The sequence below is a fragment of the Hippopotamus amphibius genome, chromosome 9 (genome assembly GCF_030028045.1).
Source record: "Hippopotamus amphibius kiboko isolate mHipAmp2 chromosome 9, mHipAmp2.hap2, whole genome shotgun sequence".
Taxonomy (NCBI): domain Eukaryota; kingdom Metazoa; phylum Chordata; class Mammalia; order Artiodactyla; family Hippopotamidae; genus Hippopotamus; species Hippopotamus amphibius.
The window spans coordinates 114,402,417-114,414,686 of NC_080194.1; the positions used below are offsets into that span (position 1 = coordinate 114,402,417).

A 12,270-nucleotide genomic window follows, 5' to 3' on the forward strand; every position below is an offset into this window, starting at 1 on the left:
CAGGGCAGAGAGGTGGAGGGAGATGCCCAGGCTGGATGACGTCATTTGCGCACCTGCTTCCAGCGGTATGGGGAAACGAGCAATGCCTGACTCTTTTAGTTGCATAAGCTAAGAAATTCCCTTTTTTGCTTAACTCAGTTTGAATTCAGTTTCCATTGCCCCCCCCGCCCCCCCCAACGAATCCTGACCAACCTAGGGGAGTCCAGACTAAACAAGAAATGACTGCTGTCTTCCAGGGCCTCACAGCTCTGTGGGGATGCTGACCTCAGAGGACCAAAGACCTCTGAGGTGAGGCAGCCTCTCAGGGAGTGTGTGGAGTGCTGAGGACCTGGGCTTTGAATTCAGACACGTTTGGTCCTGTTCTTGGCCTTGTACTAGCTGTGTGACATCGGGTGGCTTTCTCAATCTCTCGGAGCCTCAGTTTCCTAATCTAATCTGGAAAACGGGGAAAATAAGAGCTGTGAGTGAGATAAGGCAGGGAAAGCCCCAGCACAGTACCTGAATGGGAGGCGAAACCAAGCCTCAAACCAGGCTCTTGCCTATATTAGGTTGGCTTTTAGATTACTCGGTTGTCCCAAAGTCCCAAAGTAATTGAGAGAGAGTTCTGGAAAGTAAGGAGCTGTGAGGATTCCAAGGAAGGCTTCTTCCTCTTTTCTAAGAGGTAATTTGTCCTTGTGGCGTGGGGGAGGGAGAGCTGAGTTCTCAGTGGGCACCGTGGGGAAGACTTCCAGGGATGGGATGGGGTTACAGCAAGGCCTTAAGAAGCGGGTGTGGAGGACACTGTGGGGCACCGCCCAGATGCCACCTCCCATCCCCAGGGCCCAAGGGCTCATCCCTCCAGTGGCTGGGAGTGCTGACGGCCGACAGCCGAGTCCCCCCACTTGTGACTAACCTTGGCCTCCCCAGCCCACATCCATGACATGTTAACACAGGTGCGTAAAGGCCCAGCCCCCTACTCAGCTCGGGACAACTTCAAGGGGCCTTTGCAGCTCCCTGTGCAGCTGGCAGAGGCCTTGGTGTGGCTGCCCCGTGGCCCAATTTCCCCCTGCCCAGCCCTGCTTCCTGTCTTCCCCTGAGGGCACGCCCTAGTAAACTCCATCTCAGAGTCTGCTTCTTGGGAACCCAAATGGTGACAGCTGACATCCTTTCAACGGGCAGGGATGGAGAGCGAGGGCCCACCAGGCTGTGGGCATGGTTTGCACAGAGACCTGCAGGGGGCTCAGGAGATGGGGCGGGGAGGAGCAGAGCAAGGAGGGGGCTAAACTCTGACGTGTTTTGGCTTCATTCTGGAGATGAGGGTGGGGAGATGGGGGTGTGTGTGTGACAATGGCATGGTGCCTCTCTTCTTTTCAGAAGATACCTGGAGGCAGACGATGATGGGCACAGGGGGCAAGAAAGAGCAGGACCCCCCCAACCCCCACCCCACGCAGCGAACAAGCCCGCAGAGCCTTGGGAACAGGAGGGAAAGATCACAGTCAGTGCCAACCCCGGGCCTGAGGACTCCCCAGGATGCAGGCAGAGGTGCTGGCAGGATGGTGCACAGAGTAAGAGAGGAACAGGCCAGGAGGGCACATGGGCAGAGGAGAGAGAAGAACAGACCGAGTGAAACCCAGATGGGATCTGCGTAGAGGCCACCAATCTGCAGCCGGCTGGCTGAAAATACATGTGACTTGTTTGGCTCATAGGGTGTTTCAAAATATTGTAAAATTAGTCACCAACATTTAAAAATCTGGAGATTTCACATAAAAATCCGAATTTCCAACTTCTTGGAAGACCTGGCACCTAGGCCAGTATTCCTGCTGCCCCCCCAACCTGGAGCCGGGAGGATGCAGGCTTTCTCTGCTCCAGCATCTGCTCTGTGGTCCAGTTTGAAGGGGCAACTCGAACCCCTAGACTGACAGATGCCCAGGTCTCTCTGGCTCTTATGTCTTCTTGCTCTATAACTTCTGGGCTCCGACTGCACCCCTCCAGGTCAGGCTGCAGATAACACAGAAGTCATCTGCGTGTGAAACGCAGAAGTGCCCCTCTGGGAGGGCACACTGCTAGAAGTACCCCTCCTCTGAAGGGATGCAGCCCTGCCAGGGCCAGTGAGCCCAGCCTAGGATACTGTCAGCTCTGCCTTTTCCCAGGGCCTGGTGTCTCTGCGTGAGGTACAACCTGCCCAACTGTCCTGGGAAAGCCTGTCCCAAGTGGCCATGACTCCCTCCCCACCCCCAGCCCCTGAAGGTCCTCCTTCCCCTGACACCGCCCTCAGAGAGAGTACTCACAGAGGCCGTGGTAGATGCCTGGCTCTGGCGTGCTGAATTCAGGGACACGGGGACTGGGGGCCAGCTCTGGCTCCAGGACCTGCACACAGGTTTGGGGAGAAGTAGAGGGAAAGGGGGTGATTTTAGTGATATCCGCACAGCTGCCTGGATGTTCTTCCAGCTACTGCTGCCTACCCGGTGCCCCAGGTAAGTCCTGGTGTCTTTTCTGGTGTTTTCTGCTTTGGTGGGAGCTCTGTGACTGGTAATATGGGTCAGCCCAGAAACCCCTGTGCATCTGAGTCCTTGCTGGAAGCTTTTATTGGTAGGGGAGGAGTTTGACACTAACCAGCTCAGGCGATTAGATTTTCTGGAACAGGGAAGGACTCTATCTAGTTTATCTAGTGAGCCAGAGGAAGGAGTGAGGAAGAGAGATGGGGAGGGAGGGATGAAGGGAAGGAAGAGAAAGGATTCAAACAAAGAGAGTGGTTCTCAACCCTGAGGCCTGTGCATCTGCATTTTGAAAACTTCCTCTGTGACTCCCAGAGGCAGGCAGATAAAGAACCCTTGGTCTATAGACACAGTGGGCCGCCACACCCTGCTTCTTGGGTCTCTTGTGTAAACTTTTCGCATTAGATCTCTGCACCATAAGTCAGGGTAGAAGTGCCTATACTACGTCACAGACAGGAAAGCTGAGATGCAAAACAAGTCGCTTGTCCGAATTTTAGAGTTTTAGTGGGGATGGTGTTTGGGTACCTAATGACACCCTGATGACCCCTCAGTCCAGCCCCTAGGGACAGCCCCTCCAGGCCCCTGTCCGGCTATGGGGAGAAGGGGGAGGAAGGTCACCTGCCAGAAGTTAACCCCTGACGTCACCTGCAGCCCCGGGCTGTCGGGAACTCTGCTGCCCGGGAGCCCATGTGCCTTCTCTTGCCTTCCCCGGCGCCATGCCCTCCCGAGCCTCCTGGGACGTCCCCTGGTGGATGCACCCACCGATCTGGACACCTAGGCGGGCGTGGTGTGGCTCCGGCCCAGCCACCTGGTAGGGGTGTGACCCTGAGGTGGCCTCCCTGAGCTGAGGTCCTCATCTCTAAGGCAGAGAGAGTGATCCCTCCCTGCCCCTCCCAGGACTAGATCTGATCAGAGTCCCTGAGCAGGGACTTTGCCATTTGGAAAATGTTGGGCGAATGAAAGGCCTCAAGGCCATCTCCCAACTGGAGGACCAGGCAGCAAAGCCAGACCACAGACATGTGTGTTTGTGGCCCGAAGAAGGTTTGAAAATACTACAAATTAGTTGTCAACATTTCTTAATGGGGAGATTTTACATAACAATCCAGGTTTCTGGCTTTCTTTGAAAAAATCAGGACAACCATCAACAATGAGCTAGCTTGTCTTGGAGGGGGGGTGGGTAGCTGCTTTCCTGGAGAGGGGAGGGCCTCACTTCTCCAACCCCTACCCCCCATCTCCCGTGGTGCTCTGCAGGCCCCTGCAGGTTGCAACTCCTGAACACAGTTGGTGTGACAAGCCTCGTCACTGCCTCGCCTCGGTCATGACCTTCTCGTAGCCTAACCCTTTGTCCTTGGTTCCTGGTTGTTTCCACTCTCCTCCCCACCCTCTTTAACCATCTCCTCTTTCTCCTGTGGCCTCAAGAACCATCCCAGAGACCCTGCCGGTCTCTTCACCTTGATTACTGGTCTTCGACTTTTGACCCTCGTCCTGAAGGTCAACTTTCACTTTTGATAATTTGTCCATTGAAAGCACAGACTTTGGAGGCCTGCATTCAAGTTCTAGCCTTGTTACTCTCCCATGATAGGCCCTTGGGCAAGTCCCTTGGCCTGTCTGAGCCTTGGTTTCCTAAACGGGGATGTTAACCATCTCTAGTCCAGGGGCCGTCTGGGGGGTTAAGCAGGATAGCAAGGGGCTCCACAACCAGATCACGACGTGTGCCCGAGCAGTGACTGCCGGCTCATCATTCTTTTCATCCGCAAGTCTGCCTGTTGAAAGCAGTTCTAGCCCTTCCAACTACAACAACAGTGAGTGATCAAAACACAACCCAAAGCAAAAACTCCCCCTCTCAATTGCAGAGATGACACAGAACTGATTTCCCCTAGCTTTGATTAAAATTTGAATACTCTCTTCACTTTGCTTAAAAAAAAAAAATAAAAAATAATTAGAGAAAGAAATATGACATGCAGAACAAAAAATGAAGCAGAAAAATGGGAAATGTCAAAACAGGAGCACCAGCAGCTTAAAGGAGATCCATCTTCATTCCTCCCGCTCCGCTCGGAGTCAGGGGGAGAAATCTCTCTCAGGGCGCCCCACCCCCCTCCAGTCCTACCCGGTCATCGGCCCATGAGCCGGCCTGGGTGTAGGGCCTCTCCTCCCCCTGGCCGTCGGCCGTGCTGGGCCTCCTCAGCGCCTCCTCGCACTGCAGGCTGCACAGGCTCTCCACGTCCAAGTCAAACGTCTCATCGGAACAGAAGATGGCCTCGAGGATGTCATCGTCGGTAGTGAATAAGATTGTGTCTCCAAAGTGCTCTGGAGCTGACAGGGGTACCAGGAAGACAGGAGAGTCAGCTCACCCCACGTCCCAGTGATGTGCAGATGAGGAACCTAAAGCCATCCATCCTTGGGCTAGAAAATCCCAAACCGCTAACAGGTCTTGATTTGTATAACGGCGCCTTATTCTTCTTTACATATTTGCAAACGGAATTCATGGACTGTAAGAACTACATAGATTTGATGAAGGCACCTAATCTAATGAGAATCACTGTGATCTGTCATGAGATAAGGGTCTCAGGCGCGGGTGAGGCACTGTAGCTGATGCTATCGGTGCCCCATCCACGTACTTTGCTGATCTTTGTAGGGGCCCTGCCTGGAAGGGTGTGGGAGTTACATCCCAACCAGGGGTGCCTGGGGGTTCCAAAGCCCTGCTACTCTGCCTTAAGGCAGGACAGACCCGGCAATTTACACTCCAGAGTTCCTCTAGGATCAGCCTGAGGCTGGGCTTCCCCTGAAGCAATATTCTTGCCTGGCGTCTGCCCCCGACCCTTCTGCATCCTACACCCCTTCCTGCCCTGCAGGCTCTCCTGAGAGTGCGCTCTCCTTAACACACTTGCACTCATCAGGCTGAGGCCCTAGGGAGCTGAGTAAGGCTGGTACCCAGGGGAGGCGTTTCAAGGAGGTCAGCTCTTGCACATCCGGCCGCAAAAGGCGAGGAGTGGGCCAGGTCTGGGCAAGGCGGGGGACCAATCTGTCACTAGCTAGCCACCAGGTTTGGTTTTTCTTCAGAGCCTCAGCGAGTAGCAGGTAGGGGCTTCGAGAGCATTCTTACAGACATACTGTACCTCCCGTCAGGGTTCCTGAGGCCTTGGCGATTTCCCCCTTAAAGATGCACTGCGCATCTAACAGCATCGTGATGTCCTTCACGCCCCGGAAGGAGTGTATCCGCGATTTATTGTAATTCCAGATCCTGATCAGGGCGACCTGGCAAGGCTGCACGAAGTCGATGGAGATGGAGTGGGACTTGCCCGGCGTGAAGGGGGCCAGCCAGACATGCATGTCGTCCTGGGTCCTGTTCACTCCATCGATGAGGTTGGCGACCACACGGGGGTCTTTCCCATAGGCTGGTAAGATATTGATGTCCGGGGGGTCGGCTTGAATGTTCGCGATGCGCACCGGCTCTCCCTTGGAGCTGAATATTTCTACCCCGTTAAGGCCAACGTAGTGCCTGTCCCCCCACGTGGACCTGATGTCAATGACCAAGTGCTGTCCATAGGGCAAGACGGGGATTTTAAAGTCACCCCCGTCGTCTGTCTCTAGGGAGCCGTGGTCCTGCCCTTTCACGGGCTCCGGCTTCTCCTCCTTCCAGGGGGGCCGCTGGTCACTGTGCCGGCTGCTCTTCTGCTGCTGCAGGAACTCGTCCAGGATGTCGCCTTGGAAATCTATGTTGGAGATGCGTCCCCGGTGGGAGCGGTCAAAGGCCGTGAGGGAGTCCCACGATTCATGTAAGGTGTGTTCCTGTTCGCTGTGCCACCAGGGCCGCGGTGGCGTCCGGGTGGACCAGGCATCTTCTGGAAGGAAGAACACAGGAGAGGCAAAGCCCCATTAGTGGGGTGTGTGGAAGTGCGGACCCTTCGAGACTGTCTCATCCAGTGGCTCTCAGCTGGGTGGGGGTCACCCTCAGGGGGACATTCTAGAAACCAGTGGGTGGTTTGATGCTCTTGGCTGCCTCTGTGCCTGTTGGCCCTACTGGCACTTGAACGGTGGGGCCAGGGATGCGACTGTCCCTCGCTGCCTGGGATGGTCCAGGCGCAGAGTACGGCCTCCTGTCTCAGGCATCATTCAGGTTGGTAAAAAATGGTTTATGGTCACCTGAGTCTGAAACCTAGTTGTTTTTACAAAGAGCAAAGTAATTTTCAATGTTCTTTGAATTAAAGAATGCGACTACCATGCAAATCAAGGGAACACTCTCTGCTCGTGTGAGAAGCAGAAGTCATCTCCATTTCAGAAACTCACAGGACCTGGGGCGATGCTGCTGCCTGTGGCGTCTGGGTCAGCAATCCCAGGGTCTGCTCCGGAGGCTGTCACAGCCACGTGACTCTAACAGGTTTTTCAAAGATTGCCTGATGGCAGGTGGAAGGCTTGTGAAAGAAATGTTACATGGCAAAAAAAGAAAAAAAAAAAAAGCCAGATACACCACTTTGGATGCAGCCGCTCCTAGTGTGGGCAGCACGTCCCAATGTATTAATATCATTGTTTCCGGGTGGTGAGTAGGAAAGACTTGTACTTTCTTCTGCGACATCTTACCTTCTAAGTTCCCTACGTGGACTATTTTTATAATCAGGGACAAACTCTATTAAAAGAAACCAAACAACCCAGGTATATTACAAGGTAAGGAATTTACTTCTACTTGTGGTTAAATTGGCTCCAAGAGCTGAAGCCCGGAGCAGGTGGAGAACACAGGCCTGGCCCTCGGGGGCTGGCTCTGAAGGCCCCGCTCTCCTCCGTGTAGAATATTAAGGCCCTGGCGTGCCCATCCAGCAGCAGCCGGTCCTCACAGCCACGCCATGGCTAACTGCCATCTAAGGGTGTCATTCTGGAAAAACAGCAGCTGATGACACTGACGTGCTGTTTTTTCTCCTTTCATATCATGCTGCGCCCTGCACTCCATTTTCTGCCTGTCTCCTAGGGGGCCTGGCCCCATCAATTATCTCCTCTCTCCAGAATCTTCAATCACTCCTTCCCCACTGGCATATTCCCCTCTCTCTGCCTGCAGACATGCATAAATCTCTCCTACCTGAAAGAAAAAAGGAAGCTGACCTGATCTTGGGGTTCCCTCCAACTGCTGTCCTATTTTCTCCCTTCTCTCACCGAAGACACGGCATCCTCATCACCACTGCCCTCTCTCAACACCATCATCCTTTCTCAACGCCCTGCGACTTGGCTTCTCTGTGCGGAGTTGCTGTTTTGCCCACCCAAACTCCACTTATCCTTCTCCTAGGAACAAAATTCTGATTTTCCCCACCTTCAGTCCATGCAGATTAGGTGAACGTGGACAGCATCCTTCCAAGCTGGGCTCATGAAAGGAACTACAGGGAGAGAGAAGGGCTCTCTTTAAATTGGCGCTGCTGAGCTGGTAGGATGGAGGGGAGTTGTGGGTGGCCACTTGCTACACTTGGGGGGAGCCTGGCAGAGAATGAAGCCAACCTGGGGAACATGAGCTGAGAGATGGAGAGTCCCGATGACCGTCATTTGAGCCCCTGGATCCAACTATGCCGGAAGTCAAACCCCTGGTGGTTTTCTGTCCCTTGCATCCGTAAGAGTCCTATAATTCCCACAACCCTCCACCAAAGTGACTTTCTCCAAGTACACAGTGACTCCAAGCACACAACCTTTTCTCAGGCCTCCTTTCCTGCTTGATGTCCCAGGCAAAGCTCTTCCACTCGGCAGCTCCCCCCCCACCAGCCTAGGAGACATTATCCCTTCCTGGTTCTCCACTTCCCTGGCCGACAGCTCCTTTCTCTGTGTCACGGCTCCCTCCGCTTCTCCCCAAGCTCTGTCTGGTTGCGCCCAAACCCCTCAGCTCCTTCCCATCCTATCCCAACATTGCCCTCATCCAGCTCCTGGCTCCCATGCAGGCCCCGCTCACTGTCATCAGCCAAGTTCTGGCCTCTCTTCCCGGGGGACCATCTTCCAATTCCAACGACCCCTTGGAAGGTCCAGACATGTCCACTCTGTCACTTCAAACTCCCGGTACCTAAAATGCAATTTGTCATCAACCCTCGAATTGGCATTATCTCTACCACACTGAGAACAAAGAAAATCTAACTCCTCACCGTGCCCCCAGGGCCCTTAGTGAGGGCCCCCAGCTCCCGGCTGACTTCTCCAGCCTCGCCTCACACTCTTCTCTTCACGAGCATCCCGCTCCGGCCATGCCAGCCTTTCATTCTATGGACACAGGTCTCTCCCTGCTTCAGAGCCTTTGCCCTCACTTTGCCCTCTGCCAGGAACGCTCCTCCCCTGGAGCCCTTCTTCGCCGGCTCTTCTTTTTTTATTTTTATTTAAAATTTTTAAAAATTATTTATTTATTTATGTTGGCTGCGTTGTGTCTTTGTTGTTGCACGCGGGCTTTCTCTAGTTGTGGCCAGCGGGGGCTACCGTTTGTTATGGTACACAGCTTCTCGCTGCGGTGGCTTCTCTTGTCGCGGAGTACAGGCCCTAGGCACACAGGCTTCAGTAGTTGGGGCACTCAGACTCGTAGTTGTGGCTGCGGGCTCTAGGGCACAGGCTCAGTAGTTGTGGCGCACGGGCTCAGTTACTCTGTGGCAGGTGGGATCTTCCCGGACCAGGACTTGAACCCATGTCCCCTGCATTGGCAGGCAGATTCTTAACCACTGCGCCACCAGGGAAGTCCCCGCCAGCATTTCTTGACACCCTCCTTCCTGGAGGGGCCTTCTCTGCCCATTCCCTGCTGCATCCCAGGGCCTGGCACAGAAGCTGGTGCCAAGAAGTGCTCAATAAATGTGCGCCAGCAAAGGGACGGGGGGTTGGCACCACCACCACGTGCCCCCTGTGCTTGGGGCTGGAAGCCGAGGGACTCCCCCTTCAGCTGACAGTTCTGCACCTCCTCTCCCCTCCCTCCTTCTCATCTGTCACTAACAAGACTCCAGGAGTTCCTCCCATCCTTTCCTCCAGGCGTGAGGCTTAACATCTGGCAGAAGGAACTTCCCATATGGATCCTCATGACCTCAGTTTATTGTGATTTGATTTCTGGTGACTGAAATGAATGGGCCGGGTTGCTCTGCAAGGGCACCGAGGAGAAAGCACCAAAACTCATGTGTCAGGGACTCAGCCTGCTTTCTCTGCCGGGATGTGCAAGAAAGGCAGGACTTGGCTTTCATCCTGCGTCTGCTTTCTGACCTATTCTCCCCGAGATGTATGCCCTGGGTTTTAAAAGCAGAGAGGTACAGACTTTGTCCTGGACCTCTCAGATGTGACAGCAGGCTGGGGCCCACGTTTCTCTGTCTGCAGTAGGACACACGACTTATTAGTCCTTGGAAGTCGGGCAACTGCTGGGATCAGTGCTTTGTCCTGTCTGTCAACATCCCTGTCCACAAATCTGAACCGACAATAGAAAGCTACTGCTTTAATCAGCAGTCAACACAGTCTGGGAGGGACCGATATGAGATGATGGGATAGAAGGTTCAAAACTATTCTTTGGTGGAAAGTAATATGAACTGCAAAGTTCTGAACTTCAGTTCAAAAAAATCACTGGCACCACCATGAGGTAGGCACTAATTGCTATTAAAATGGGAAGTGAAAAAGCACATAGTAAGATGCAACAGAACCATGTTTATTCTAGGTGAACATTCTTTTAGCCACAGCTGATTGGATGAGGAGTGGACAGCTGACCCAAGCTGGCCAATTAGCTTCTGCCCCGAGACTTTGGAATTGCATTCTGGAGCTAGAGCTGGGAAATTGTCACTTCTGGATTGCGAGGCCATTTCCTGCTATGTGCATAGAGGAGGAGTGAGGAAGAGTGGACCTGCAAAGAAGCAGAGGCAGGACCCAGCAGCCCTGGAGAGTCAGGGAGAAGCTTCCTCAGCGCCTGCTGGCTTTCAAGTTCCTCCTTCCAATCCCATGTGCTGTTTTCTGCCTTTGAGGGGGTCCAGGAACTTCTCAAATAACAACCCCTTTTTACTGTTCAAACTGGGCCAATGAGATTTCATTCACCTATAGCTAACTGACCCCGATAAAGACACTTCCAAAACACAGATGTCATTACAATGAGATACTTTGTTGGACAAAAGGATTTGCAGGCTTTCTCTTATGGGGACAGCATGATTCCAGTCCCAGGGAGGAACTTGGGCAGTCATTCATTCTACAAGCACTGTTGGAGGGCTTGGCCCACACCTTTCCTGAAGGGCATGACTGTGGGATTTGGCTCTATGTAATGGGTTATTTAAAATTTCTAAGCAACTTTCCTTTTTAGCACAACCAGCTTAACAAGCATGAAATCTCAGGGGCTCAGTTCTTAACGTATGTTGAGCCAAGCAGTGAAATGCTTGGAAGGAAATTAAAGTGAGACAAAGTCTTCTGAACGTGGACAAGTTAGAAAAATGCCCATCACTTCATAACTCCCAGAGGTTCTTTGGGTCTGTTTACTGGGAAGGCTTGGAATTGCCAAGCCCTCCTGGGGCAGGTGGCTGATGACAGCTGGGGTAACAGGGCACACAGGGTAGTAGTTTCAAGCATGCATTCTGGAGCAGGGCTGCCTGGGTTCAAATCCTGCTCTAACCCTTATTGGCTTTTCTTTTTCTTTTTTTAGTCATATCACTTTCCGGTGTACAGCACTGTGGTTCAACATCAGTATACACTACAAAGGGATCACCACCATAAGTCTAGCTCCCATCCATCACCATACAGTTGGCCTCCTTCATCCATTTCACCCACAGCCCAACCACCTTCCACTCTGGTAACCACTAATCTGCTCTTCATATCTATGAATTTGTTTCTGTTTCGTGTGTTTTATTAGATTCCATATCTGAGTGAAGTCATCAGTATTTGCCTTTCTCTGTCTGACTTAGCATAATATACCCTCAGGATCCACCCATGTTGTTGCAAATGTCAGGATTTCATTCATTTTTATGGCTAAGTAGTATTAAAGTGTACATATATTATTCCATGTATATATGTGTATATATTCCATATATATATGCATAATACATATATACCACTTTGTTTTATTCATCCATCTGCTTTATTTATTCATCAGTGGACACTTAGGTTTTTTGCATATCTTGTCTCTTGTAAATAATGCTGCAGTGAACATGGGGGTGCGTATATCTTTTCAAATTCGTGTTTTCACGTTCTTCAGATAAATAGCCAGAAGTGGAATAGCTGGGTGATATAGCAGTTCTATTCTTAATATTTTGAGGAATCTCCATACTGTTTTCCACAGTGGCTGCAGCAATTTACAATCTCACCAACAGTGTACACATTCTCTCCAACATTTGTTATATCTTGTCTTGTTGATAGTAGCCATTCTAACAGGTGTGTGTGTGGGGATATCTCCTTGTGGTTTTGATTTGCATTTCCCTGATAATTAGTGATATTGAACATCTTTTCATGTGCTTGTTGGCCATCTGTATGTCTTCTTGGGGAAAATGTCTATTCAGACCCTCTTCCCACTTTTAAATCTGGTCGTTTGTTTTTTTGTTGTTGAGTTATACGAGTTCTTTATCTATGTTGGATATTAACCCCTTAAAAGATACATGATTTGCAAATATCTTCTCCCATTGAGTAGGTTGTCTTTTGAGTTTGATGATGGTTTTCTTTACTGTAAATAACCTTTTCTGCTTGATGTAGTCTTTATTTATTTATTTATTTATTTATTTATTTATTTATTTATTTATTTATTTATTTATGCTTTTGTTTCTCTTGCCTTTGGAGTCAGATCCACAAAAACATCTCTAAGCCTGATGCCTATGTTAGGCAGTAACATCAGTAAGGTTACTGTCTATGT

The 12,270-nt window shown here is 51.5% G+C and overlaps 1 protein-coding gene across 7 annotated transcripts in view; it reads right to left on the reverse strand.

Annotated features, from left to right (window-relative positions):
- The window catches only part of KATNIP (katanin interacting protein), a 203,098-nt gene that overhangs the window by 23,337 nt on the left and 167,491 nt on the right, over nt 1-12,270 (reverse strand). For 6 of the 7 annotated variants that reach the window (XM_057749980.1, XM_057749981.1, XM_057749982.1 and 3 more), the window contains 3 exons: nt 5,591-6,316; nt 4,582-4,787; nt 2,268-2,346 (listed from right to left, as the gene is read on the reverse strand). In XM_057749980.1, coding sequence (XP_057605963.1) covers nt 2,268-2,346; nt 4,582-4,787; nt 5,591-6,316 — 1,011 coding nt within the window. The remainder of the gene's footprint in view (nt 1-2,267; nt 2,347-4,581; nt 4,788-5,590; nt 6,317-12,270) is intronic. The other variant, XM_057749978.1, reaches the window with a different exon arrangement.